The sequence below is a fragment of the Poeciliopsis prolifica genome, unplaced genomic scaffold, assembly GCF_027474105.1.
Source record: "Poeciliopsis prolifica strain line A6 unplaced genomic scaffold, Auburn_PproV2 SCAFFOLD030, whole genome shotgun sequence".
Lineage (NCBI taxonomy): Eukaryota > Metazoa > Chordata > Actinopteri > Cyprinodontiformes > Poeciliidae > Poeciliopsis > Poeciliopsis prolifica.
In genome coordinates, this window is record NW_026562405.1 from 2,398,812 (window position 1) to 2,426,807 (window position 27,996).

Here is a 27,996-nt window from a genome sequence, read left to right on the forward strand (position 1 = left end):
GAGAGAACTGGTCATTAGACTTTATGAGACAGAAGGCAGTTACAGAAGTCTGGGTAATCCTGCAAAAAGGAAGCGCTGGGTGGTCCCACTTAAACTATGTTAACTTTTGGTTGTACTTTTTAACAGAAATTATGGATTTCAATTGATATATTAGTCTGTCTCTGTGTTGCCCTGCGACAGACTGGTGACCTGTCCAGGGTGTACCCTGGCACCAGCCCCCGTCCCTGTTAGGGACAAGGGTGTTAGAAAATGGGTGGATGGACGGTATTGATATATTGTGCTTTTTTTTTTTTTTTTTTGAAAGGGAAAACATTGCCAGACTATGTCTTGAGCCAATACAGACAGTTACAGGTAGTCGTCATGTGGGTTTGTTGTGCTTTGTGGATGGCAAATATCACAACGCTCATCTTACAAGCAAGAGCTCAGGTGACAGGCCAGCAGCAACGCTGGGAACAGAGGGCAGAGGACGCACCTGGTTTGACGGTCTTCAAACGAATCGGCTCCCGAAAGTGGCGGATGACAGCCAGAGTGTCACGGTTCGTAAGCCCGCTGACGGGCGTGCCGTTCACCTCCAGCAGGACGTCCCCGTAGTACGGCAGCTTTCCGACGTGACACACCAGCACGTCCAGCTTCATCTGGCCAATGTAGGGGAACTGTCCGAGCTCCGCTCCTCCCAGGATCTCCACCACGGAGCCGAAGTCTCCCAGGCTCCCCCATGACACGGCGCACTCCACCACTTTGGTGGACCAGTGTTTCTTCTTCTTCAGCGTTCTGGACATGATCTGTCTCCTTTTATTATGAAAGAATTAATCAAAGTGACGAGAGGAGCCTTAGTTTGTGCTTGTTAAATAAGCGTGAACTGACGCAACCCGATGAACCCCCAGGAGTTATTCTGTCGACCTGCGGGGGATTTCATCCTCTTGACATTTATGACGGTCACCTGCTGAGTCTGATGCTGAGGTATGGCGCGTCAAAGGTTCACGCTCCTGTCAGTCCTTGTAATTGTGGCGATTCCGAGCGCTTCTTGTGCGTAAAGCAAGAGAGTTGACACCGTCGAGGTGGTTACAAACAAGACCATAAAGCTTATGTGCTCCTGTTCTTCACAACCGCGTCCACAATTTGTATCCGGATGAGCCTTCCGGGTAACAATGAATCGAAGAAACACGCAGCGGGCTTAAAATCACTCACTTTGCAGCGGATTGCGGAGCGTCTGTCGCTGAAGCGTCGCGCAGTTTGCGAGAATCCCTCATACCTGTGGGCAGGCTGAGAGCAGACGGGCGGGAGCGTTCACCGGTTTGGGTGTTTACGCGGCTGAGATCCACCCCGTAGTGACTGAGTGGAGAGACATCTGCTGAGCGTTTGTCTGCTACAGGTTTGAACACACCTGGTGCGGCCGAGAGCGACGTTGTTCAGCTCGGAACCAGCCCCTTTACGCTCAGCAGCAGAGTTTCCCAGATTCTCATGCTGGCTCCATCCTTCGGCGTGTCGCGGTATTAAATGATGGTGAAAATAACTCACACACACACATTAACGGTGCAATATTGTTCAGTCTTATTTTATGTCATTTAATTTCTTATGTAAAATCAATTTCATCGATGTCTACTTGTATATTTTTGCTCAATTTCAATGGATCCGTCTTGGATATTAGAAAGACATGCGCGTTACATATGAGATTATCTAAAAATATCCGCGCCTTTAATCCTCATATTAAGCGTGCAGAACAAATCACGCCTAATTAGGAACCCACATTTGAAACATTTATTATTATTTAAAATTGAGTATGGGGAGAAATTTTCAGGTGAATACAATCAATGTTTACACAGCGCCACCTGCTGATAAAATCAAATAACTGATAGGATTAGTTCGTCTCATGATAATTGATTCAGGTGTTGACTTTACTTTATTGCAACTCCCTGATTCAATGTTTATTTGCATTTTATGTGGTGGCCCAGAGTGCAAGATACATGACTGTAAGGACTGACGTCAATACTTGCTGTTTTTTTTTTTTGTTTGTTTGTTTGTTTTGCATTAATATGATTCAAACTGAACCATTCATTTGTAACTGCGTGTTGGAGATCATTTTCTCCACTCGGAAGGTTAATGCAGGCTCTAAAAGTCTTTCAGGATTGACCAGCATTACCTATATATTTTCCCATAATTTTTATTTTTTGAGTGTGTGCTAGAAATTTGAAAATGTTTAATATTGTTTTTTGAAAAGTCAAATGTTTTACCAGCATTTGATTTTTCATTGAAACTATCGATAACGCCACATAAACCTTAATGAGGAAGACAGAAATCTTGCTTTCAGGAATGTGACCCATTCCACGTCCTTGACTTAATAAGCACCTTGGACTTCGGTTGCATAATCCACAAGTTTGTATGGGCTGATTAACGCAGCCGCCATGTCTTTGATGGGAAGAAGGAATTGCAGCTGAGATACCAATTGTACATTTTTTAAGTTTGAACACCATCTGATTTATCTGCTGTAGCGTGGATTTATATAAGAGACTTTACTGAATCTTTTTGTTCCTAGACTAGGCCCCATGCAGGCAAACTTTGTACAAGATTGATGCAATTAAGCCCACATTTAATCTGTTTGCCCTTTAAAAATTGCTCTGTGATGTGACCAGAATTTGTCTGCAAAATATCTGCAACTCAAAATTAAATTGTGGAAACAGAATGGTTTTCTCAAGTTGGCACCAGCAAAAACAACAAAGAGCTGCATTAGGTTTTATATTTAAGCTAATAAACTTTCAAAAATCTTTCTGCTTGAGACTGTTCAATCTTCCCTTTCTTTCTTCTCCTTTACTGGGCCTTTATTGAACTATGTACTGTTCAATACAAGCCCCTGGAGCTGAAAATATGTTCCTGTTTTGTAAAAATATTGTCAAAAATCAACAGAAGTTATGAGAACTAATGTTTAATGTTGGAATATTTGCTGTGTAACAAAAAGACTCTTTAGACATGCTTTACAGAATGTACAATTAAAGAAGGCCCAACATACAATACAAATAAACATTTTACAAAAAGAAATGTCAAGATTTAACAAAGCAAACAGAGCAGCATTGGATAGTGCCAGAGCAATCACTGTTAAACTTTGGTATAAGGTCAGGATGGATGTTTTAGAGAACTAAAAGCACATTTTGTCATTGGCAGCACTGGTCTAAAAATTTTAAACACCCAACAAATAAATCATTTTTGATCATGTATGACTGCAAGTTTTTCACTGACAATTTTGCATCATTTATGGAGTTTTAAAACACCAAAAACAGAAAAATCATTTAGTGCCACTGAAACAAGGAGTGTGACAGAATAACAAGACCACAAAGTTATGCCAAGGCTTTATTCCTCGCTTGGATACCAGTTGGTCATTAGCTTTGTTGCTGATACCAAGTTCAGAAAATAAAATCAGGCTGAGAAAGTGCTAGGAACACATTAAGAGTTATGAAAACAAGTTGGAATAAAAAAAAAAAGGTAGATCAGAAGAGGAACTTTCAGTTCATGCCTGCACATCACTGAGGATTTCTTAATACCACTTGCTGTTTAAGGCAATTGAAAGTACAGCTGATATAAAAAAATAAGTTTTTTTCCCATGATATAAATTGTGACAAAAGAAAATCAGCATGAGGAAACATAATTACACACTTTAAAATTAATTTAAGCATTTCTGAGTTTAGTACCATTTAACTCAATGGATCTCAACAATAATGCAATGAGATCAAATACTCTGAATTATTATATGATTGAGATGTTAATATATCCAAACTCTCACATATGAGGATGAATCTAATAATGGACAATTAGAAAAATGGGGAAAATAACTAAACAGTCACACACCCAGCTAAAAATTTATTAGGTAAACTTTTCCTAAACAGAAGAAATGTCATAACTGTTTTGTAATAAAACCTACGTTAATAATTAGTACTGGTGAAATTGTTTTGAAGATGTTTCAACTCAATATTATTATTATGAAATGCGCATTAGAGGTTATGTTGAAATGCTCTCTAATCCAAACAGTTATATCAGTGAAGACGCAAAGCCGGCCTTCTTCTGGACAGCTCATGATCAAATGATCTTTATCAAATTCAACCACAACAAAGCAGCTGATGAAACTGAATGGTGGAGTTGTACAATTAGTGTCTTTCATCTAGGATTGCACCGATAGCAGTATTCTGGCCAATCACCAATCTTTAACAAGCCTGACCTACTGATAATTTTTTTTTTCTCTCTGAAAAGTTGCTGAATATAGCCACAAAGTTGCTAACTTGGCAACAGTGGGGTGACTATTGTTCATTGCGCATGTGCAGATTTGACCTGGTGGGTGAATTAGGCAGTCAGTCCTTTCTTATGGCAGAGTGAAAGTGGATAGTGGCCGATTTTCTAATCTTTACGGATCTGAAAATCAGATTCGCAAAGATTTGTTTTGCATGATCAGTTTCTCATGCAAGGATCAGCTGCTCGCAGATTTCCCAAAACTAAGAAAATCTGAGCCGATTTATTAATGTACCGCAACTTTCAACTTTTCAAAAAACACAAAATAATTAAAAACCATCCAGAAATAAAGTCTGATTATTTCTGTCAAAAACAAGAATGTAAAATTTGGGCATACTGCTCACACTTTGTGGACATTTAAGTTGCTTTGTACAAGTAGCTGCTGTAATTCTCACCTCAAATGCACAGAGCATGTAATTCATTAGATAACATTATTTACATACACATACACGTAAAAGAACATAATACATTCCTTTTTTCACAGTCCAGAGTGAAATCATAGGCTTCATTACTACTTATGTAAGATCATTAATTTTCTGACTGAACTGAAATTTAAAAAAAAACAAGCTCTTTATAACCTGAAACAGCAAGTAAACAGCACAATAAAGTTTGCCAACATGAAGTGCCTGTAACAAAGGAAACAAAAGGGCTAATGAATCAGTGCATACTGTAGAAAGAAGTCACTGAGAAGGCTTGATATAAAAACGAGGCCATCTGTTGGACAACCATCAGAAAATACCCAGCAAAACTGTGATTGTCTCATGTGCAAAACAAATGGTTTTCTTCCCAAACTGCTCTTTATTCTAAACAAAAGTGTAAAATTAACATGATTTAAAAACCCAAAACAACAAATAAGGCTAATACATGAAAAATGTACCTATATATGTGTATACTCATAATACACACCACGTTTTGGTGTTACTGTCTCTGGAATTTGCATAAGAGTCGGTCAGAATGGCTGCAGAAACATGAGAGGTAAGCCTTTAAGAGTCTTTCCAATGTTATCAACTGAATACTGCTGGTCAGGGAACTACATCTTTCTCTTTAATTACCCTCTTCTCCTTCACTTGCAAAGGAGGGCTTAGTGTTTTCTTCTTAAGACGTAGAGTACTCTGCAACTGGTACCAGAAATGCTGAGGCACAGCTGCCTCAGAGAAGTGGTCCTGCCTGGCAGCGTCCGACTTGGTTCCACTAAGCATACATTCATTCTTTTTTTTGTTGGACAGAAGAATAGCTAGAATGAAGAGATGAGGCGGCCTCCTCCTGAGGTGAGGATGTCTGGAAAGAGGTTATTTTAATTAATCCTGTCTGAGAAATCAGTCCTTCTGAAGTACAGAACATTAGCTTGTCCTCTTGAGTTGAGCTGAGGAATGTGAGTTGAGCTGGGGAATGTAAACATACAAGAGAGCATCTTTGGCAGAAAGTAAGGAATCTCTTTGGAGGTAGTGGGTAAAGGTAAGGATGGAAAAGGTAAGGAGGTGCAGAAACAAGTCTGAGGCAAAAACATTGCCTGAATTTAAAGAGCCTATGTGGGAGCCCTATGGTCCTGTGGGTTAGTCCTATTATAGGCACTTCTGTGGTCCTGGGTGGGCTGCCTGGGGAAGTAGCTAGCCACTGCTTCATTCTGCTCTACTGCCCTGTCAGCAGCAGAGGTCAGAGTAGGTGTCCTGTGTAATGTTACTGAGAGACGGGAAGCTCCAGGTAGAGATACTGATGATGGATCTTCACCTTCTCTCCATGAAGTTCTGCTGAGCGAATCTACAAATAGCCAAAAACCAGAAAATTTTTTATCTCATCACCAAAATGATTCTCTTTCCCAGATGTTTCAAGGACAAAACAATCTTAAGTATTTTTGCTTAGTTTCTACTGCAAATACTTTAGAGTTGAAATAGGACAAAACTTACTCGCAAGTATTCAGCAAGATATACTAGCCTGCTTTAAGTAAATATATTTTAAATTGATTGTAGATTTATAATGTACTAGTTCTACTGGCAGATTATGTCACTTAGAACATGGAAAAAATGTTTTGACATAAGTTAAATAATCAGTATAACAAGTAATTTTTATGAATATTCAAGAACTATTGACTCAAAACAAGCTCTTATATCTTTGTGAAAAAGTATTTGTAAGTTAGTTTTGTTATGTTTTAAGTTTAATTAGAAATGTGCTCTAGAGACTGCACAAAAATACTTTCTAAGATTTTGTGTTTTTTTAGCAATTTGTAATATTTTGGCTCAAAATCTCTTAAGAAAGCAGAGAAAAACATTTATATGCATAAATAGTCTTCTTTATCTGTGTACTGTACTTGTGAAACTGAAAAGAAAATATCCAGAAAATCAATATAATATCTACGAGCAGTATTGTGGCTTCACCTTTGGGTTTAGCAGGTCAATGGAAAATATCCTCTGCAGATTTGTGAAATCAATGACCACAATATTCTTACAGCATATAAACACAAGCTTGGTGCAGTCTAATCTGTCTAAACCTGTTTCTGCAGGGTTGTTAATAGCCACTTTCCTTAAAAACTACTTTGTATTTGTAAATTATACGCAGGTGTTGGTAATTAAATTTTTTTGTGCAAGTATAAAAAACTTCAGCTTTTGTTTGATGCCTTACCTTTAACATATTGCTTTGCAGAAGTGTGGTTGTTGTGCATGAGGCTGTCCAGTGCTGTGTCCTCAGGGTGGGCAGTATCTCCAAGGCCGTCCTTTACGCCTGGTAGCGCCCTGTCCAGTGGATCGTCCTCCCCGAGATATGCATATTGGCAATACTCTCGCGTTCGAGAGTAGATGTTGGCGTTGTCGTAGCAATCGGAGCAGATGACAAGAGGACCTGCACCACCTAGTAAGACAAAACAATCATTTTTATTGTTGCACTTAACTTTTCTTTATTACCTTGGTTACCTTTTTTAAGTTCATGAGTAAAATTGGACATTTGATTTGATTCTGATTTTCCAGGAAGTCACAAGTACACAATTCTTAATACTTTAATGTTCACATTTCTGCAAGAAATAAAAATAAAAAATGTACAAACTGATGTTAGCTAAGAATGTTTTTAATATTTATAATTTTGCTTAATTTAATTACGTGTTTGTTATGTTAGGCCTTTTAATCATAGAAAAGCTAAAAATGTTTTAAGGACACAAAAGTAACACCTCAATGTGCAAGCAAGAACATGAAGGAAGTTCACAATAGGGCTGGTTGATTTGGTCACAATATTTGGTGGCACTACTTCAATATCAATAAAAATGATTAAAATCTATTAAGTCTCTTTTTGGTAACTGAGTGGCTGTAAATGCATACCACAGTATTCATCAGGTACGTGTAGAGGGGGTGAAGGGAGTAGGGGGGAAAGGGATCTTGAGCCCCTGCTTGATGCCCCGAGTGCCGTTTTTGAGTTCTTTTTTTAATTTATATTTTTTTTATCTGTATGTCAGAAGGCCTAACCATAACCCTCACCCTTTTGCAATAATATTTAGCTAAATATAGTAATTTAGCAAAATAGACTAGTCTGGCTGCCCTCAGTCTAATAATGACTCAGTTTCTCTGCCTCCATGTTGTAAGACAAAACAATCATTTCCGCCTGGCAGTGGCACAGGGCCATTATTCAGACTCTGGCTCCATGGTGAGGAGAAGGGCAGATCTGTGCCCTCTAACTATCAAATTATGGGAAACAATATTTTTTAATACACTGGTTTGTGAATAAAAACGTAGATCTGACGTTAGAAAAACTGATTCCATTTATATTCTCAGAATTGTCCTCACAATAGTGGGGAAAAAACCCGCCTCGGCCGAAACACAGAAATGCTTCGGCAGCAGAGAAAACTTCTGACTTTAACTCAATCAGGCTGCTAAATGCCCAGTTCGCTGCAGTCTGTAGCGAGTCGGTCCCAACGAGAGATACATGTCTGTCTTTATATCAGACATCCTGATATGTTTACATCAGGATGTCTGATACACACACACACACACACACACACGCACATATACATATATATACAGTTAGGGCCAGAAATATTTGGACAGTGACACAGGTTTTGTTATTTTAGCTGTTGACAAAAATATGTTCAGAAATACAATTTATATATAATATGGGCTGAAAGTGCACACTCCCAGCTGCAATATGAGAGTTTCCACATCCAAATCGGAGAAAGGGTTTAGGAATCATAGCTCTGTAATGCAGAGCCTCCTCTTTTTTCAAGGGACCAAAAGTAATTGGACAATGGACTCCAAAGGCTGCAAGTAACTCAAAAGGCCTTTCCCTCGTTAACCTGTAATCAAGTAAGTAGTTAAAAGGTCTGGGGTTGTTTCCAGGTGTGTGGATTTGCATTTGGAAGCTGTTGCTGTGACCAGACAACATGCGGTCAAAGGAGCTCTCAATTGAGGTGAAGCAGAACATCCTGAGGCTGAAAAAAAAGGAAAAAATCCATCAGAGAGATGGCAGACATGCTTGGAGTAGCAAAATCAACAGTCGGTACATTCTGAGGAAAAAGGAATTGACTGGTGAGCTTGGGAACTCAAAAAGGCCTGGGCGTCCACGGAAGACAACAGTGGTGGATTATCACCGCATACTTTCTTTGGTGAAGAAGGACCCGTTCACAACATCAACTGAGGTCCAGAACACTCTCAGGGAAGTAGGTGTATCTGTCTCTAAGTCAACAGTAAAGAGAAGACTCCATGAAAGCAAATACAAAGGGTTCACATGTAGATGCAAACCATTCATCAATTCCAAAAATAGACAGGCCAGAGTTAAATTTGCCCAAAAACACCTCAAGAAGCCAGCCCAGTTCTGGAAAAGTATTCTATGGACAGATGAGACAAAGATCAACCTGTACCAGAATGATGGGAGGAAAAAAGTTTGGAGAAGAAAGGGAACGGCACATGATCCAAGGCACACCACATCCTCTGTAAAACATGGTGGAGGTAACGTGATGGCATGGGCATGCATGGCTATCAATGGCACTGGGTGACTTGTGTTTATTGATGACATAACAGCAGACAAGAGTAGCCGGATGAATTCTGAAGTGTACCGGGATATACTGTCAGCCCAGATTCAGCCAAATGCTGCAAAGTTGATCGGACGGCGCTTTACGGTACAGATGGATAATGACCCCAAGCATACAGCCAAAGCTACCCAGGAGTTCATGAGAGCAAAAAGGTGGAATATTCTGCAATGGCCAAGTCAATCACCAGATCTTAACCCAATTGAGCATGCATTTCACTTGCTCAAATCCAGACTTCAGACGGAAAGACCCACTAACAAGCAAGACCTGAAGGCTGCGGCTGTAAAGGCCTGGCAAAGCATTAAGAAGGAGGAAACCCAGTGTTTGGTGATGTCCATGGGTTCCAGACTTAAGGCAGTGATTGCCTCCAAAGGATTCGCAACAAAATATTGAGAAACAACTTTTTTGTTTGGGTTATGTTTATATGTCCAATTACTTTTGAGCTCCTAAAATGTGGAGTGTTTGTAAACAAATGTGTACAATTCCTACATTTTCTATCACATATTTTTGTTCAACCCTTTAAATTAAACGTTACAATCTGCACTTGAATTCTGTTGTAGAGGTTTCATTTCAAATCCAATGCGGTGGCATGCAGAGCCCAACTCACAAATATTGTGTTACTGTCCAAATATTTCTGGCCCTAACTGTATATATATATATATATATATATATATATATATATATATATATATATATATATATATATATATATATATACAGTTAGGACTTACAGTTAGGACTTACAGTTAGTCTGTGATTAAATTTCACAAATATATATATATATATATATATATATTTGTGAAATTTAATCACAAATTTTTTTTTGACATTTGGTTAAAGTGGCCAAAACTATAAGCAAAAGAGAGGGAAAAAGACACGGGGCTAAGGTCAACCAGAAAAGGCAATTAAACTAACATTAATCTTTTTGAACTCTGGGAGGAAGCCCAAGAAGCCGGAGAGAACCCACCAATGTACTTGGAGAACATGCAAACCCTATGAACACAGAAGAACCCAGGCAGGGATTCAGACCCAGGCAAAGGTTTTATTCAAAACAACGAAATGTTTTAATCACACTAACAGAATTTAGAGACCAATTAACTAAACAGTCGTGATTTCAGACTGTGGCAGGAAGTCGGAGTGCCCGGAGAGAAACCTGACACTACTTTTTGATATTTATGAAATTTAATCAGAAAAATGTGTGTCTGACATTTGCTAAAAGTAGTGTTGGCCTAAACTACTTTAAGCAAAAGAGAAAACATAGGGCAAAGGTAAATTAGAAAAGCCAAATAAACCAACAGACATCTTTTTGGACTCTGGAAGGAAGCCGGAGTACCCTTAACTTGGAAATGTGCACTTGGAGAAATGCACTTGGAGAACTTTCAGACCACATGAAGACAAACGCTCTCTTGGGTCTCTGTTGTGGCAACCTGTCTGCTGCGGGTAGTGTTGCTGCTTTCCTTCAGCTGCAGGTCAGTGGGTAAGTTGGTCCAGATGATGAAGGAGGTGTCAAAGCGCTGTTGTAGCTCGGGGAAACTTTTGAAGATGACGTCAAATATGAAGAACTTGAAACCTACATAAGCAGCTGTGATGAAGCCCAGCACTTGGCAAGGTAACAGGCATGAGGAGATAAAAATCACCCACAGCGCCAGGTAGAGCTTTAGAGTCAATTCTGGCTGGATCCACATGAACAGATTTTTTATCTTCTCCAGGATGTCGGCAATCTTTCCAATAAGATTCTGAGCTTTCTGAGCAACATCAAAAAACAACTGGCACTTCTCAGATATAGTCAAGTTCTCCTTTGGGGGTTCCAATGGCTCACACACTTCAGGTACGATTATCCAGCCTCTAAAAATGAGATAATTGAAGGTAAGGCGGACAATTGCGTGGAACAGGAATATCGAGATGATCCACCCATGCCACGCTGCACACATGTACACAACGAAGGCAATGGCAGACGTGGACCCAGAGTACCAGCTGGTTAAGGCAGACAGGTTATCCATGAAGTCTGTCACAGGTCTGACATCTCTTTTGAGGCGTCTCATATTTTCAGCCAACCTCCTAGCCCTTAGTGGCTCCTCTGTTTCCACAATTGTCTCTGGCTGGAAGCCAAAGTCTTCGATATCAACTGCAAAACGATTGTAAAGCCATTCCAGAAAGCTGTTGCAAAGAGGCTCTTTATGTTTTTCTGTTGGTTGAGAGGATGGTGGTTTTGGTGACTGTGATGGAGAATCCTCAACTCCTAATTTTATGGCATCATTGACCTTCTGTTCCAACTCAATGCATTTGCATCGTTCTTCCTCCAGTTTCTGTTTAATTGAATTTATGTCGGAGTCATCTCTCAGTTTCTTCAACTCCTCCTGTAAGAAGAGATTTTCTAACAAAGAGATTTCTAGAAGCTTTTTCGTTTCATTCAAATCAGTCTTTGGCTCTTCTTGGAGATCTGCCAGAAATGATCCAGGACCAGCCTGGGCTTCCATCTGCTCTTCTAGCTCAGGTTCCCTCAGCTCTTCTAGCTGTCTCAGCAATAACCACATTTTCATCATATCGCCGTTCCTGCATTCTATGTCTGATCCATTGGGCGAGTCAAGCAAGTTGTCCCGTCTTTGGCTCCGAGACTGGATTTTGCTGGAACGCCTCCTCATGTTGGGTGCTGCAGATTCTGGTTTCTATTGGAACTTTGTGTCCTCAATGTTGGCGTGCAAATCGTGCAAGGTTTAGAACTTCTTTGATCTATTGTGATATACATTATGTCATCTATGACCTCATCAGTGAGCTCACTGGACTTTTGTATTTAGCAAAGTCTTGCTCTTCTGATCGTTGCTATGGAAACGATCAGAAGGAATAGTCATGCAAAACTGATCAGATCAGTTCTGCAAGAGTCAAGCTGAAATAATGACTAAGTAATTATATAATAAGTAATGTTTTTCTTAATTTAACATGAAGAAATTAACAATAGATTTCTACATGATAGAATTTTTGCATTTGTGGCTTTCTGTACCTGGTGTGGTATAAATAGTCTTAAGCCATTTATCCACTGTTATTTTTTAACACAATCCTTTGGTAAGCTAACTGTAGCGTTGCACTTTGAGCTCACGTCACATTTTAAATATTTATACACAATATATTCATATATATATTATATATTTACAATATTTCTACATTTTAATTACTCGTCTGTTTTCAATTTGAAAGTGAAACACAACAAAACTTCTCTGAAAAGGTTCAGAAAGTCTAATTATTCTAAATATTGTAAAAATAAATAATAAACCACAAATTATAGAATTAGACTGAATAGATCTGCCCTTATGGATTGGAATTTTTTTTTGTATTGCGGCCGATATAGATGTAAATACAAACTATTTTGAATAAAGCAGACTCTTTAATAGCCAACTTTAACATTTTTGATTTGTTGAAACTAAATTAGTTTTGTTTTAGCTCAAATTTTGCCTCACAACTGCGCAAAATTTTTACATATTTTAAAACAATATAGCATTTGTTATTCATCAGCAGTCATTGTTTAACAACAATGTCAGTAACTCGCCAGTAGGAGTCAGTACTACTCCACCAAAGACAAAGAGACCAACTGAGAAATGGAGTTTTCAGAGAAATAACTTGCATCAAAAAATACTGTCTGATGCAATTTGACACAAAGATGATGAATAACGACATCAGTATTTCGCCAGTAGGGGTCAGTATTACTCCACCAGTGACAAAGAGTTTCATTGAGAAATTGAGTTCTCAGAGAAATAGCACCTCATCAGACAGAAAGGTCCCACTGGACACTGGTGCGGGAAGTGCGCGAGAGCGTCGGCATTGGCAAGTGGGCGACTGTGCAGGAATCCTCGCGCCAATAGGCCGGAATGGCTCTGAGCTGCAAGGGGCAGTTCGAGGCTGCTTGCAGCTTTAATTCTATTTGCTTTCGTTTACTACCTTTTAGCTAATTTAATTTACTACTGTGCGGAAACCCTGCAAGATGTTCTAGAGGTTAAATAGATATTATTAGGTCTTAATTAGTAAAATGGCAGCAAATTTGCTTATTTCATAACTTCATAACCAGCAACCTTCTCTTCTATGGTCTGTTCAACAACTACAGTCTCAGATCAACACAGGCCTCCAGGACTGTCAGAAGCAGAAACAGCAACATTATAACTGTTGGGGAAAATATACTACATTTGCTTTGCATTGTCCCCACATGATAGTAATGATATAGTGGGATCCAATTAGATTCTTGATTAATATGGGTTGTTGCTATGTTATTGTACGGTGTTTTAAGATTTTCTTCAATGTGCTCCATTTTAACTTTGAACCCCTGTCCCTGCAAAGGTCTCTGCATGGCCCTGGAATTCCTAGTGCCACAAATACTGCTCTTGAAAAGCATTCCCATTATAAATTGGTTTCCTCAGGACAACAGTTACTTAAATATGTGATTTATATCACTAAACTACACAAGGTAAGTGAACTTAATAATACTATTTTAGATTTTATTGATACTCTCATGGAACACTGGGGAAAATACTAAAGATAACATTTTTGTCATACTTTTTGTGAAACATCAGGAAATGGAATTCAAGCTAAAGATAAATCAAATTTCTTATGTCTATTATGTCAAGAATATTTTCACCATAACTGATAACAATATGATAAATGCTGATCCCTAATTCAAAGGTTTTTCAGAGTGGAAACATGACAATAAAAAAAAAAAAAATAGAAGTGATAAAATAATGACAGACCAGAGGAGACTCCCGCTAATCCCTCACGAGATTCGCCAGGATGGAAGCTGCTACGGCCGGTGAACAGAGCGCCTATCTTGCAGTGCAACATCCCGTTTCCTTCAGTTTCCACCTCACTGCCTGTGTCTCCATAGCACACTCCTGGGACAAACATAATAATTAGTTACAGTTTCATTCTGCAGGGGATATGATCCAAAACACAACAACAGACACAAGTCTCTGACAGGTATGAGAGTATCTCAAATCACATTAAGAAGGCACATCTGAGAAGCTGTGTTCTTTTTTTTAAAAAGCCTCTAAAATTTTATTTTGTTTTGCCAGGAGGGTTTCTTTAGAATACCTTTTGTTTACTTATGTATTATTTATCATGTCAACATGTTTTCTTGAGATGAAAATGTTCATTGAGCCCAAACAAAAACTAGACAGAGCTATTATTTCTCATCTACTCATGCAGTACTTAAGTCAGATCTTGGGAGATTTAGTCACAAGTTATGGTAAACAACTTGCAAAAGTATTTAACCTTGAACTTTTTCAATTTATGTTGTAGGAAAGAAAACCCAGAAAATCGAATGTGCCTGATTGGCATTTTCGTGATGAACAAACACTTTATACTTCCTTATTTTATTATGTTGATAAACAAAGAAATAGTTCACGGTTTAAGGTGTGAAAATTCTTTTGCATAATTTCTGAAATATTTTCAATGTGTTGAGTATTTGCATTCAACCCCTTTTACACCTAAACTCCTAATTTCAGTGGAACCAGCTGTTTTATGTCAACTAACAAGTAAATGAATTCTGTCTGCAATTTATTCCAAATTGTGTCAACAAATGATAAAGCTCTTAAGAATTTCCAAGCAACTTACATTAACAAAACATGTCTAAGGAACATCATAGGAGTTCAACTGCATTTACTCCAAGAATCATGCATACAAATATGATGTTTGTATGTTTGTAATGTCAACATCACAAACCTACAAAACAAACGTCAGCAATTGAGAAAAAAGGTTTGACTGTATCCTGCTGTGATTTAAAATGGAGTACATACCATCAGTGCCCTTATGAATGTATCCATTGGAGAGTGGAGGCATGAGCTGCTGGTGGCTACCTGCCTCAGAGTTACTGTAGCCTTCTTGCGGCTCTGACAAAGTACCCTGAGAGGACAGGTAGCTTGGGATATCTGCTGGCAAATTCATCTCATCTGTAACAAAGACATGTGTTCAAACAAAATGTTAAGTGGTGTCCAAGCAGGTAAATATTAGTTTAATGGCAGAACATCTGATTTGCTGGCTGAGTAAAGCTTTAAAGGTGACCTCCTATGTATCCCTTAAGAGATTAGGATGGGTTTATGGACTTTACAAAACATGTTCATTAAATTTTTTTTGCACAGTCATTTTTGGATGAGATTTTAGTCTGGTCAGTTCTGCTTCAGGGCCTCTTGTCACTTTAAATTTAAATAAACTTCTACTGACCACACCCCATCACTTAACGTTTACATTTCAAGTTAAAAGGGAGCCAATAAACGCACAATTATACAACCATATATCTTTGAAAAGCATTAGTAGACCCTCCTGCACAACCAACAAGAAGCAACAACAAAACACACCCATTGTACAGTAGTTCAGTTTGGGTTGCTAGGTACCAGGCTAGACTTATCAGGAATTTGTAAGTCCAGCTTTCCCAGCTCATGCTTGCAAGTACACGCAGATGAGGGGCAGGGCCAGATGATTTCTGACGTTACATTCCCAAAGTTTTTGAAACAGTTAACCTATTGCCAAAAATGACTGAGTGGTTTTTATTTTTTTAAATCCTTTGGTTGTTTTTAAAAGCAGTTGAGATCAAAACAGAAGTACAAAAACATGCAAAATGTGGATGTTGCATAATAGGTCCCCTTTAATCCTGTATCTGCCTTCATTTAACAGCATTTCTAAAATGACTAACCAGTGTTGGTGATGCTGTAGTCCTCATTCTTCCTGCGCATGTGATAAATGACAATGACCCAGACGAGTGACGTCCCGACCACACAGCACACAACAACAATTACCACGATCCCCACAGTGTTCCAGTTGTCGTGGTCGATCCCTACTGGTGGGTCACAGGGCAACAGTGAGACGCTGAGGTAGATGTGGCCGCGTTCGGTACCCAGGGTGTTAGACATGATGCAGGTGTACTTCCCAGCATCAGCTGGCCCAGCATCAACTATGACGAGGAGTTGATTGGCTGCAGCAAAAAAGTGACGCTCTGTGAGCATGAGAGGCCCGTCGTCTTTGGTCCAGTTGAGTCGGGGAGCGGGACTGCCTCCAGCTATGCACTGAAGCACTGCAGTTTCACCACGTGCTACTGTTCGGTCTTCTAATAGCCGCACAAAGTATGGAGTTTCTGGAAAAGAGGAGGACTGATTAAGTTTTGGAATTGATTGGTATGAAAAGTGAAGTTTGTAATTGACAACTAATTTGCATAGAAAAGTCTATCAAGTTCAGTCATTAAAATAGTGATTCATAGAGATTCTGTAGTCCGGAGGATCTGAATACAAGCCTCACACACTTTTCCCACAGTAAAATTCAAGCACTTTTCAAGCATTTCTAAGGAAGGTTTACAAGCCTTTCCACATTTTGGACATTAAATAAAAGCAATACAAATGAACTAAAACAAAGACAGTTTCTATTCGCTATGACATAATTTATGATTTGTTAATGTTCTGCAGCAGGGACAATGTAAACTAAAATACAACAAAAGTTTATGTTTTAAAATGTCTCTCTCTCACACACACACAAACACACACTACGTACCTAACTGCTCAGGGAACAAAACACTAATTCAACATAAAAAATTTGTGTTAGTGTTAATTTACATAATGTATAAATTATAAGCTAGCCCTTATTACTTAAATCAATAAGTCTGTAAGCCATTGGGAATAATAAATATTCATTACATTGAAAAAATCCAAACAACCATCAGTTGTGACCTTCCTGCTCAAATTAAATGCTAAATATATAAAGAAAGTTATACAAAAAACATGTAAAAAATGTTCTTGCTAGCTATTATGGCATTCAGCAATTTGAAATAATTAAGGTGATTCTCTAAATTGCCTAAATTTAGATAATTTTGGTACATCTTTGTACCTAGAAAAGTTAGCAAAGCTTATCTTGTTTAAACAGCATTTCTTGTAATCTAAACAAGAAAAGTTTACACTGATTTAACTTCTGACAGTGAGAAAACATGTTTCTCTTATTAGGTGAAGATATCTGGGTTCAACTTTAATTAATGTTCACTAAATTCATCAAACTTTAATCAAACATTTGATTGCACTTTGTTACAAAACTGCAGTTTGAATATCTAGCACGTAACAAAGACTTTATACGCAAATCAAGCACTTGAAAACATCATATTGAAATTCAAGCATTTTCAAAAATTTCAACCACCCTTAACCCATGAAACTTGCGAATAATAAACATGTTAAGGTTTTCTCTTACGGCATCACTCTCTCAATCTAGCAAGGTAGTAACAAATAAGAGCTTCTAGTAAGTGACATATATATACAAGCATCCAATTTGAGGGGAAATGACCAACCAGAAAATAAAGGAACAGCTACTCTCTCTGCTGATAAGGAGCATGACTCACCCAGAACGGTCAGAGTGGCGTTAGCTGAGAGACTGCCAGCTGCATTTTGAGCCGTACAGCTGTACACTCCCATGTCTTCTGTCTTCACGTTAGCAATGAAGAAGATGTCATCATCTGGCATCACGTGCATCCTGCGCTCTCTGGCAGCAGGGAAGTCAGTGCCTCCATCCTTCTGCCAAGCTATCTGGGGAGAAGGGTGACCTTCTGCTGCACACTCAAGCCGAGCCATCGTCCCAGTGCGAATTGTCAGATCCATGGGAGTCTTGAGAAAGGAGGGCATCTCTGAAAAGCAGAGGGCAATCTGGGGTTAGGGTCTATTATCAAGAAATCTTTTGGCTGATACTTCTCCTAAAATCTTTTAAGTAATCATTTTAATTGCATCTCAGTTAAATCACAGTAGCACAATCCTTACTAAGGTTGTGCAGACTAAGTTTCTAAGACTAATACTTTTTCTAGAAAACTGCAGAACAGATAGGGATGCACCAACCCACTTTCTCCACTTCTGATACCAATACAGATATCTGAAGTTTAGAATTGGCCTATACAATTCGATACATAAAACCTGTGCTGAATTGACTTGAAAAGTTTTTTTTTTTTTTAAACAGACATAAATGTGCTGAATAACTAGTTTATTTGATTACTGTGGACCAGTACAGCACCCTTAAAGACATCAAAAGCTTCACAAGCTTGGGTCAAACCTGAAAAAAAACTCAACTTTAATTTGTTCAGTCAGTGCAATAAGAAGCATAAAAGCCAATGTACAATAAGTAATAAAGCTCAGAGGATAAAGCATAGAATTACTTTAAACAGATCTGCCCTAATGGGCCAGGCACATTGCCACCAATACTAAATCTAGAATTTGTTTCTTCAATATCAAGACCAATACAGATATTAATATCAGATCAGTACTCTAAAAACAGATGTTAAAAGTATTCATGAAAAAGCAGACAAGGTCTCACCATTGATTGTCAGCATAGCCCTGTTTGAGTAGTTGGAGCCAAAGTGATTGGAGACAACACACTGGTAAAGCCCTTCATCAGTGAAGTTGACATTAAGGAGATGAAGCACTGTGGTGTAGATGAGTTGTCCATCCTGATACCGGGCGTAGTTTTCCACTTCTGCATCGTAGAGAACCTCCCCGTCCTTCCGCCACGCCGTGGTCATCGGCGAGTCGCTGCTACTGGATGCAACGCAGCTCAGAGTCATGTTGTTGCCCCTCAAAGCCACAGAGGTCTCCGGATGGGTAGTGATCTGAGGCTTGGGGAAATCATCTATAGTGGAGAAAGAGGAAAATGGGAAATATTTTCTATATTAACAATATTCCCATAGAACTCTTGAATAACATACCTCTCAGAATAAAATACCACACTGTATTAATTGGCTTTTAATTTTAAATATTCCAAATACCTCAACAAAACACCAAACCTAGACAAGGATCTCTTTGCAACATTTGTATAATTCATTGTGTATTTCTGAGAATTTAAATATTCAAACTGACCACAAACAAACTCCTCTGGGCTGATTGAAAGGATGCTGCGACCAAGTAGACTAGCAGGATGGGCGCAGACAGCAGAGACAGGCTGAAGGAACTGGCTTTCGGTCAGCCAAGGACCCAGCCACTGCATATGACAGTCACACAGCAGGCTGCTGGAGTTCAGGACACTGGAAAAGCAAACAGAAAAATTGTCAAATTTTATACATTTAAAAAAACTATCATCTTACTTTTATTGCTGTCATCATAGCATCTAAGGTACTTTATGCAAAGTCTTAGAGACTCCAAAAAGATGCTGATCAAAACCTCCAAAAAGGTAGAAATATTTCTGCAGTATTTTCGAAAAGAGGATGTGGCTGTTAACAGGGAGCTAAGTCAGCTCAAGATGTACCTGAAAATAAATAAACACATCTCTAACTTCAAAACTAAAGTAAATTTGTGTTTTATAAGTAATCTAATTTAATTTTTAAAATCAGTTTAAGAAACAACATAAAACAAAACGTTGTTGTATGTAAGCTTAACAAAACCTAAGACTTGAGCTTTCAGCGTACGTACAATACTTCAAGTTCTAAATGGGAAAGTGCCTCAGGGTGTATGGACATGATGCCGTTCTTGCCAAGGTCCCTGCAGACAAGACAGAATTATGGATTAGAGCCTTAAACTAGAGATTTGATCTCAGTTATGTCGGGATTTACTAAAATTACATAATTCTAAAACAGACTTACTGATAAATATAATCTGTCATCAACAACATATTTGTAGGAATTATCAGTACTGCACACAAAGACAAAGTTTAATTATTTAACTTACAGCTCCTTCAGCTCAACCAGCCCCTCAAATGCCTTCTGAGTGATTGATTTGATTTTGTTCCGCTGCAAATTTCTGCAAAATAAAGTAATTTCATGTTATACTTTTTTAACAGTTTATTAAGTTGTCATACACATTGGTAAACCTAGCCTGCAACTTTTGTGAAGGTTAGTTTAAAAAACCTGAACAGCATTTCATGGTCAGTCAACTTGTTCGGGCTATAAAATGGCTATAAATTAAAAATTTATTATAGACATATAGTAAATTGTGCTGTTAAAAGTGTTGGTACCTGACAGAGATTTTATTTATTTTGCCACATTTAAGTTTTTAAGATAAACAAATTGTAATATCAGAGTTAATTAAAAAAACAGTTTGCCAAACCAACCAGCCCTTTGTACAAAAATAGTGTGATTATTGGCTGACTTGCAATAATTATGGTATTACTAAAATAGAACCTAGCTCACAACAAGGAGTAGGTTGAAAGATCTCAAATAGCAATACATCATCTTAAACTAAAAGAAGCAATATATCATGTTCAACTAAAAGATATAAAAAGAGGAAGTGTGTGTCTAGACAAGATTACGAAACCATTTCTAAGGTTGTGAATGTCATTAACCACAAATGGAGAAAAAATTAAACAGGAATGAATCTTCCAAGAAGTGATTGTCCTACCAAAATTACTCCAAGAGAATGTCAAATACACATCCATAAGGTTAACAAACAACCCAAAATACCATTAATCATCAGTAGCCTCACTTAGCTCAGATGATGCTTACAATTAAAAAAATAAAAAATAAAAGACTAGAAAAAATGGCATCCACACGAGAGTTCAAGAGTTATTTGCTGCTGACCAAATAAAAGCCAAAGCTCTACCACGTATTTGGCTAAACAAACTACTTTCCACTTGAAAATCCTAAAGATTATCCAGCCAGCATTAGTTTGGGACATTAATCTAAACACGTTAGCTACACTCCAGAACTCTAACAAACTACTTTTTCACATAGTATCAGATTGGTCTGAATGGTCTTATCCGATAATAAAAAAAAAAAAAAAAAACACAATCCATTTCCATTTACTTTGCCTGTCTTTCTCTTATAATAATATTAGTTTTTATGATCAGAATCCTTTCACTGAGATACAATCAGCTAAAACAAAACAAATTTGTGAAGGGCAAACCCTTTTTTACAGTATTGTAAATAAACAACTATGTGTTAGATTGATAACATCCATCACTACAACGCTAATGAAAGGCCTGAAGCACTAAAAAATAACATGCAAGAAGGTCATTTGTCTAAATGAAAGGCATTCCAACAATATGCATGCATGCAAGCAGTAGATTACAATTTCACACAGCCATATTTATATCCATTCTCACAGTGTGTTCAGCTTCTTCATTCCATCAAATACAGCAATGGAGTCTTCAATGGCCCATGAGATTTCATTATTGCGAATATCTCTGAAAAACAAAGAGTCATATCACACATTATAGGTCAAATGTGCTAAACAGTTAAAACATTTTTTTATGATAATACATCATAAATTAGTCTTTCCAACCCAAGAGTTGCCAGTAATAGCAACTCTAGGCAACGGTTACACAGCAGATTTAATAACTTCATTGCAATCTTTTCAAACTTCAACATCTGCAAAAAAATAAACAAATAAATAAATCAAATAGGTGTCACTAATATAATACCAAATAAGATACATTTCCAGTAGTTTGGAAAGTGTCTGCAGTCTAAATGGTGAAGTGACATTTTATCCAACTTTTACGTCTTTGACGTGAGACATGCATCACTGCCAGACAGACTAAAACTGGACATAAACAACAATTAAATCTATGACAAATCTGGACTTATGAAATATCATAATTGCAATTCGACCACTCCAGGTGCCTTCAACTCATACAAAAATACATCTTTACACAAATTCCAGTCAATGTTTCACAAAATGCCATTGGTAATAGTTATGGTTTCTTGTGGCAGCTCCCACTGGAATAACTTTAAAATAAATCCATAGATGGTGGTATCCATTATTGTTCCCGTAATCAGTTTGCTGCTGTGTGACATTCTTCTGTGCATGAGGGTCACTTTGGGGTTGTAAACTGTTCACACAGAAGTCTGATTATACTTATCAGAAGTCTGATATGTATAATTGGACTGATTTTAATCAGGAGTATGTATGACCACACACACACATGCACGCACACACGCAAACAATCGGATTTCAGCAAAAACATCTATGAAAATTGAGCATTCAGGCCTGCTATGTGAATGTAGCCAAAGTTGCAAACCTAACAATTTGAGACACTGAGCTTCTAAGCTGTGTCAAAGTTTGGTGGCCCTGCTTCTGATGAGAGGAAATAATTGGCTCCGTTTATCACTATTTATCACAGTTCATGGGTCTCCTGGAAACCCAGAGAGGCTTTGTGTTTGCAGGATGGTTCACAGGCTCTTTTGTTTTACTTCCCTCATGCATGGCCACCTCTGAAAGAAGCTTGGCTTTGTAAAATACCCCTCTTCAATGAAAGCTTTTTGGATAATAAACATACCAAAACATAAACTCTTCACATTTCATTTCAGCACCTTATATTTGCATCAAATAAGGAGTTCTTCTACACTTCATAAGTTACAGAATAGTACTTAAATACAAATTGCATATTTGTTTAATTAGGCTAGCATATTATTGTACAGGATTTCCAAAACTTTTGTTGTAATGCTGTTGTTGATATTGTGATTGTCCCATTAAATCTGCCACTCGTACAACCGAAGTTCAGAACCCTCTCACATTCCACATGTATGACACGTACCGGGCCCTCACAAGGCAATACAAATATTCCATTAGAAAGACTGATTATGATTGCATTTGCAGTTTTAATCCATCAGAGTCTACTTAGGAGAAACCCACATTCATTAAATGTTAATTCATGCTAATCATTAAAGCACCTCTTCAGGCTGTCAAAAACACTTTCTTCTCCACTTGGAAGACAGATAATACAGAACTAAAGTGGAATTCTTGGAAAAATTACACACTGAGTCATTTGATTTAGAATGCAAATGAAATGGCTAACGCAGGATTACCACACAAAGGAAACTAAAGCAGTGTATAAAGAGAGAGTAGCTTCTATGGTTTTTCTAATTTGTAAGGAAAAGCTTTATTGATGACAGGACTACAAGTACAGATAAGGAATGAAAACAAGCACACAGACCTACTGTAGTCAGCAATCTGTCGGAATGCAGGTCAAGAACAAGCCAAGACTTGATTTTAATAGGCAAACTTCATTTTATTTCTTAGAAGCGACACTGCTACAGGGCATTGTACTTACAAGGTGCGCAGATGTCCCAAGCTGCTAAACACGCCTTCTCCCAAATGGCTGATAGAGTTTTCCCCCAGGTTCAGAGTCTCCAGGAATCCTAATCCAACAAAAGCAGTCTCCTCAAGTCTTGTCAGGTGATTGTGGGACAAGTCTCTGCAAAGATAAACACCAATTTTATAAAATACAATTCCCATCCATTTAAATTTTGCATCATTTGGTTGTGTAAGAGATATGATCATAAATTAGACAATTTCAGAACCTAACCTTTGCTAAATGAACTACGAAAAAAAGGCAGTAAACATTAAATAAATCATACAACAGTGGCTAATGAAACCATGTGGGACTGCTCATCTGCACAGAGTTTTCAGTTTTTAAGAGCAACACACTCACAGTTCCTCCAGTTTTTGGCAAAACTCCCAGGCGTCAGGACGAATAACACCTATAGCGTTGTGGCTGATCTGCAGGTTGCGCAACATCCTAAGGCCATACAGCCAAACTTTATTAACCTCCGTTAGGTTGTTGTGTTCCAGTTCTCTAAAAGATGGGAAAACAACAAAAAAACAAAGAAAAAATATTTATTTTTATGTGAGAAACTCCAGACTGATAATTTATAAACCATGAGAAAAGTATTTTCTGCACAGGGTTGCACAGTGGAGCAGTTGGTAGCACTGTTGCCCTGCAGCAAGAAGGTGTTGGGTTCGATTGCTGGCCAGGGGTCTTTCTGCATTGAGTTTGCATGTTCTCCCTTTGCATGGTGGGTTCTCTCCAGATACTCCGGCTTCCTCCCACAGTCCAAAAACATGACTGTCAGGTTAATTGCTCTCTCACCAAATTCCCCTTTGGTGTGAGTGTGTGTGCATGGTTGTTTGTCCTGTCTGTCTCTGTGTTGCCCGGACGGATGGACGGACGGCGAAAAGTATTTCCCATCAAAACCAATCAGCTACTTCTAAAACAAATAGTAATTAAACTGTTTTGAAATTTAAATAAACAGCATTATACTCACAGTTCTTCAATGTTGTTTAGCCCAAAAAATGCTCCATCCATAAGCTTTGTGATGCCATTTCTTTGCATCTTTAAAGACTTTAGCGAGTCCAGCCCCTTGAAGGTCAGACTATCCACTATCTTGATCTTATTACGCTTCATTTCTCTGTTGGGAAAGTAAATTAAAGCTTTATTTAGCCAAGCAGAAATAAAACAATCAAGTAAACTCATTAAATGACTGGAATACTGAAAGTAGCATTATCAGCTTGATTCATTGGCCGAAATAAAAGTTGATCAAACCAAAATAAAAAATAAAAATCACTCTGAAGGTGCCGATTTCAGGTTTGAACTAAAAATTGTTTAATACTTACAGTAGCTGAAGCTGAGAAAGTTTGAAGACTTTTGTTGGCAGCGTAACTAATCTGTTCCTGTTCAGCCGAAGTACCAGCAGTGAGCTGGAGATGTTCTCAAAGCAGCCAGGCTCTAGGAGGCTGATTTTATTGTTACTCAAATTCCTAAAATATGAAACAAAAGCAGAAACACTGAAGCAAAAAATTAAAGGGGATAAATATGCCTAACCTATTTTAGGTCTGCTCAGGAGTAAAATGAGCTTCATGCATTGCTGATTTCTTTAATAACAAAAGCATTAGTGCATCCAGTTTTTTCATTAAGATATTTAAAATGCTTTACATTCCCAAAAGAACTGTTACTATTAAACCTAAACTCATCCGCAGAAGTGTTTTCTTATATTTTATACTACTGATTACACAACTATTGTCATCCACAGAAATTGAGGAGGAAGTAAAAGTTGTTGTTAATGTTTAATGATGACTCCAAGTCCTGAGGGGAAAAGTATAAACTGCTCATTTCAGTGATGCATTATTACTTACAGATATTTGAGCTGGATGGATGGAAAAGCTCCCACTTTGAGCTCAGAGATAGAGTTAGACGTTAGGTCCAGTGTTTCCAGGGAAATGTATGGTTGCAGCTGATGCATCAACAGTTCTGAGATCCGATTGTGGACTCTGAATTATATTAAAAACAAAAACATGTCAGTTTTCTGCAATGACATTGACATTACAAGTCACAATCAATTCAAAGTTATCATGAAGCTTGACTAAACTGCAATACTAAACTCAATGAGTAATGATAACTAATGATGCCTAAAAAATATCTGTATTTTTCAGATGTTTGATGTAATAGCTAATTTTTTCTAACTTCTGAGAAATCAGAAAGAAAAATCTTTAATATTTATGAAACTCTTCAAGTTGTTTTATGTGAACTTCCACAGAACAATTCTTTCAAGCTTTTTTAAAAGATATTTTATTGCCCAGCCACTTAAAAGTTATATAAAAATCATTCAAATATAAAAGGCAGCTAGATTTAAGCATAACTTCATACTGACAGATAAGAACCATATAACAAACAGTCAGTTCCGTACTTTGTCCTTTCTTTCACAGAGGAAGTTTGCTCCCGTTTATTTTCTAAATCAGTGAAAGATTTTTTTGTGACCATAATTCTTTGAAAGCTGGACAAGTAGAATGGTATAGAGATGCAGCAAATTGCCCAGGCCCAGGAATCAAACCAGGGCCAACTGTATTGAAAATTGTGCCCTTTGTATATGGTGAGCCTGCTCTATAGTGAGGGATGTGGTGGCCCCATTGACTGACATCATGTCAATTATTTGGCTCAACAAAGTGACACTAAAATATTCTTGAACAAGTCTTCCATACAGTGGGTAAATGGGTCAACTTTAACAGTACAAATCAAACTTTTGAGACCATATCCAGAAATTCAGTAGATTATACTTTTCATTTTTACTACATTAAACAAAATAAATTATAGCATGTTAGGATTGCAGGATTTAAGGTAATAGAAAAAAAAACTAAATTGCAATACAATATGTCAAGTACTGCAGAGACATTATCATTTACAATTAGCCCATATTTCCTTTCCATGAGCTTTAGAATTCTATATTGTGGGCATAATACACAGTTAGTCAAACCAAAAGACCAAATGCATTAGCAGCAACAGGTACCTAAAATATTATTACCTGCCAAATACTGCATCCCAGCAGACTTTCTAATTGCAATATTGTGCACATTGAAATTCAAATACAATTTAAAATTCTATTTTAGACTTTGCAGGTCAAAAAGCAAGATTAGATGTTTTTCTGTTTACATTTATTAATGGATAAGACAACTTTTTAAGACAAAATGACTTAGAAGATTTGGTAAGATCCAAATAAAAAAAGAAAAAGAAAGGGCAATAACAGTTTTCTCACTATTCTCTCAGCAATCAACGAAAACACAAGTGGAAATGACTACTTGTGTTGATTAGCAACTGCTCACTATGATTATGAATGTATTACAGATCATTTATTTTTTCTCAGGAATAAAATATAATAGGCTTTTTGCAGTGGCAAAGCATGTGATAGCACTGTATGGTACATTACATCAAATGTGTACTTAAATAGGTCTTAGATGGAGAATGGTAGTGCTACACGTTCATGGCAGAAAATTAATTAAAATCTGTATGTCAAGGAAGAGGGAAGAACACACAATAGGAGTTCTATACTCACAATAAAAGTGAGGTAATGTTTGATGAAACATTTCCAAAAAACGGAAAAACAGCCAGGTCGTTGTGGTTCATGGTGCTGAAATGAAATTACACACAATATTGAAATCATAATGGTCAAAGTGAACTGACCTCTCTAATAGGAATGAAAAAAAAACAATAAGGACAACCTCTAAATCCTTACATCACTTTAATTCAAGATAACCAAGGATAAACACAAAATTTAAACTGAAGAGTTTGACAACAAAGTTAACATAATTTAAAAGCAGTAACAGTAATAAAGAAGCTAAAATGTTTTTTTTTTTAAATAGACAACATTAATTATCGGTTAGTTTAGAGGGAAATTAATTCAAACTGAAAAAACTAAAAACATATTTGTATACAACAGCCCTTGAGAGGGTTCTTTCAATTAAAATGCATTTACATCTTCATGATCAATTATGAAGGTTTTTGTATCAAAACAGAGCAGAGGATTTAGTTGAAACACGCTTCTGACAAAATCTGCTTGTGTACTTACACTTGAGTTATCCCATCTGGCACGTCCAGGGGGGCAGCGGTCAGTCTTTTCCTGTTGCAATCCAAAATATGGACCTCATCTTGTCCTTTCGCGCAGGAGCAGGCAGCAGGACAAGAGTCTGTGACCCAGGCACTGAAACTCAGTAGCAGGACAAGAGATGGAAGAATGGGCCAACCTTCCGCCATTTTAAATGTCCTCCTACTGAGAGGTAGCTACGTGGCTAACAGACCGTTTCAAATGGCACTTTCAAGAGCTACAAAAGCAACAAACTATCCGAGGCGTTCTATTTCAGTCTAATTAACACATAATTCAGCTTCACAGCGTCATAAACCCAGCATAAATTGTGTAATCCAATTTTATCCAACTTGCGTGAAGCATAGTAGCTGAGATTTGTTCCCTTCTTCGAATAGCCTGGAATTCGTCCTGCTCCAATCAGGACAGCCTCACCGCCAGGCTAACCAGCTAACTGCTAAACTGGTTTGACCCCAAAAATACAACACTTCCCGAAAAACGAAATAACCTAAAATAAATGCTCTGACGGCTTCTGGTTGCAGACAACAACGGAAACGTTAAAAGCATATTTTTTTCTATAAATTATAATAATGTTTTTGGAACCCTGTCCCAAAAGAAAAACAATGCGCCGCAAACTGATGACAAAGGATAGCAAAGATCCCGCCCCATTCCAGCA

At 37.8% G+C, this 27,996-nt stretch overlaps 3 protein-coding genes across 4 annotated transcripts in view; all 3 read right to left on the reverse strand.

Moving 5' to 3' along the window:
- Positions 1-1,430, reverse strand: part of LOC129372795 (membrane-associated guanylate kinase, WW and PDZ domain-containing protein 3) — a 133,103-nt gene extending 131,673 nt beyond the window's left edge. The window contains exon 1 of one of the 2 annotated variants that reach the window (XM_055050301.1): positions 473-1,429. In XM_055050301.1, the coding sequence (XP_054906276.1) occupies positions 473-779 (307 nt within the window). In that variant the 5' untranslated portion in view covers positions 780-1,429. Of the gene's footprint in view, positions 1-472 lie in introns of both variants that reach the window. The other variant, XM_055050303.1, reaches the window with a different exon arrangement.
- A 1,474-nt stretch (positions 1,431-2,904) lies between these two features.
- Positions 2,905-27,971, reverse strand: lrig2 (leucine-rich repeats and immunoglobulin-like domains 2). Its single transcript, XM_055050304.1, has 18 exons — positions 27,309-27,971; positions 26,796-26,870; positions 25,105-25,239; positions 24,586-24,729; positions 24,237-24,380; positions 23,624-23,767; positions 23,243-23,386; positions 21,296-21,376; positions 19,924-19,995; positions 19,669-19,737; positions 19,120-19,283; positions 18,581-18,892; positions 17,622-17,903; positions 15,942-16,379; positions 15,049-15,201; positions 14,005-14,145; positions 6,889-7,113; positions 2,905-6,030 (listed from the first exon to the last, which is right to left on the reverse strand). Exons 1-18 carry the CDS (start codon positions 27,491-27,493, stop codon positions 5,798-5,800), a joined length of 3,141 nt encoding a protein of 1,046 aa, XP_054906279.1. The 5' UTR covers positions 27,494-27,971; the 3' UTR covers positions 2,905-5,797.
- On the reverse strand, positions 10,109-12,426 carry LOC129372799 (GRAM domain-containing protein 4-like). The gene has a single exon (XM_055050310.1). The coding sequence runs from the start codon at positions 11,914-11,916 to the stop codon at positions 10,654-10,656; it is 1,263 nt and encodes a 420-aa protein (XP_054906285.1). The 5' UTR covers positions 11,917-12,426; the 3' UTR covers positions 10,109-10,653.
- Positions 27,972-27,996: the final 25 nt, after the last annotated feature.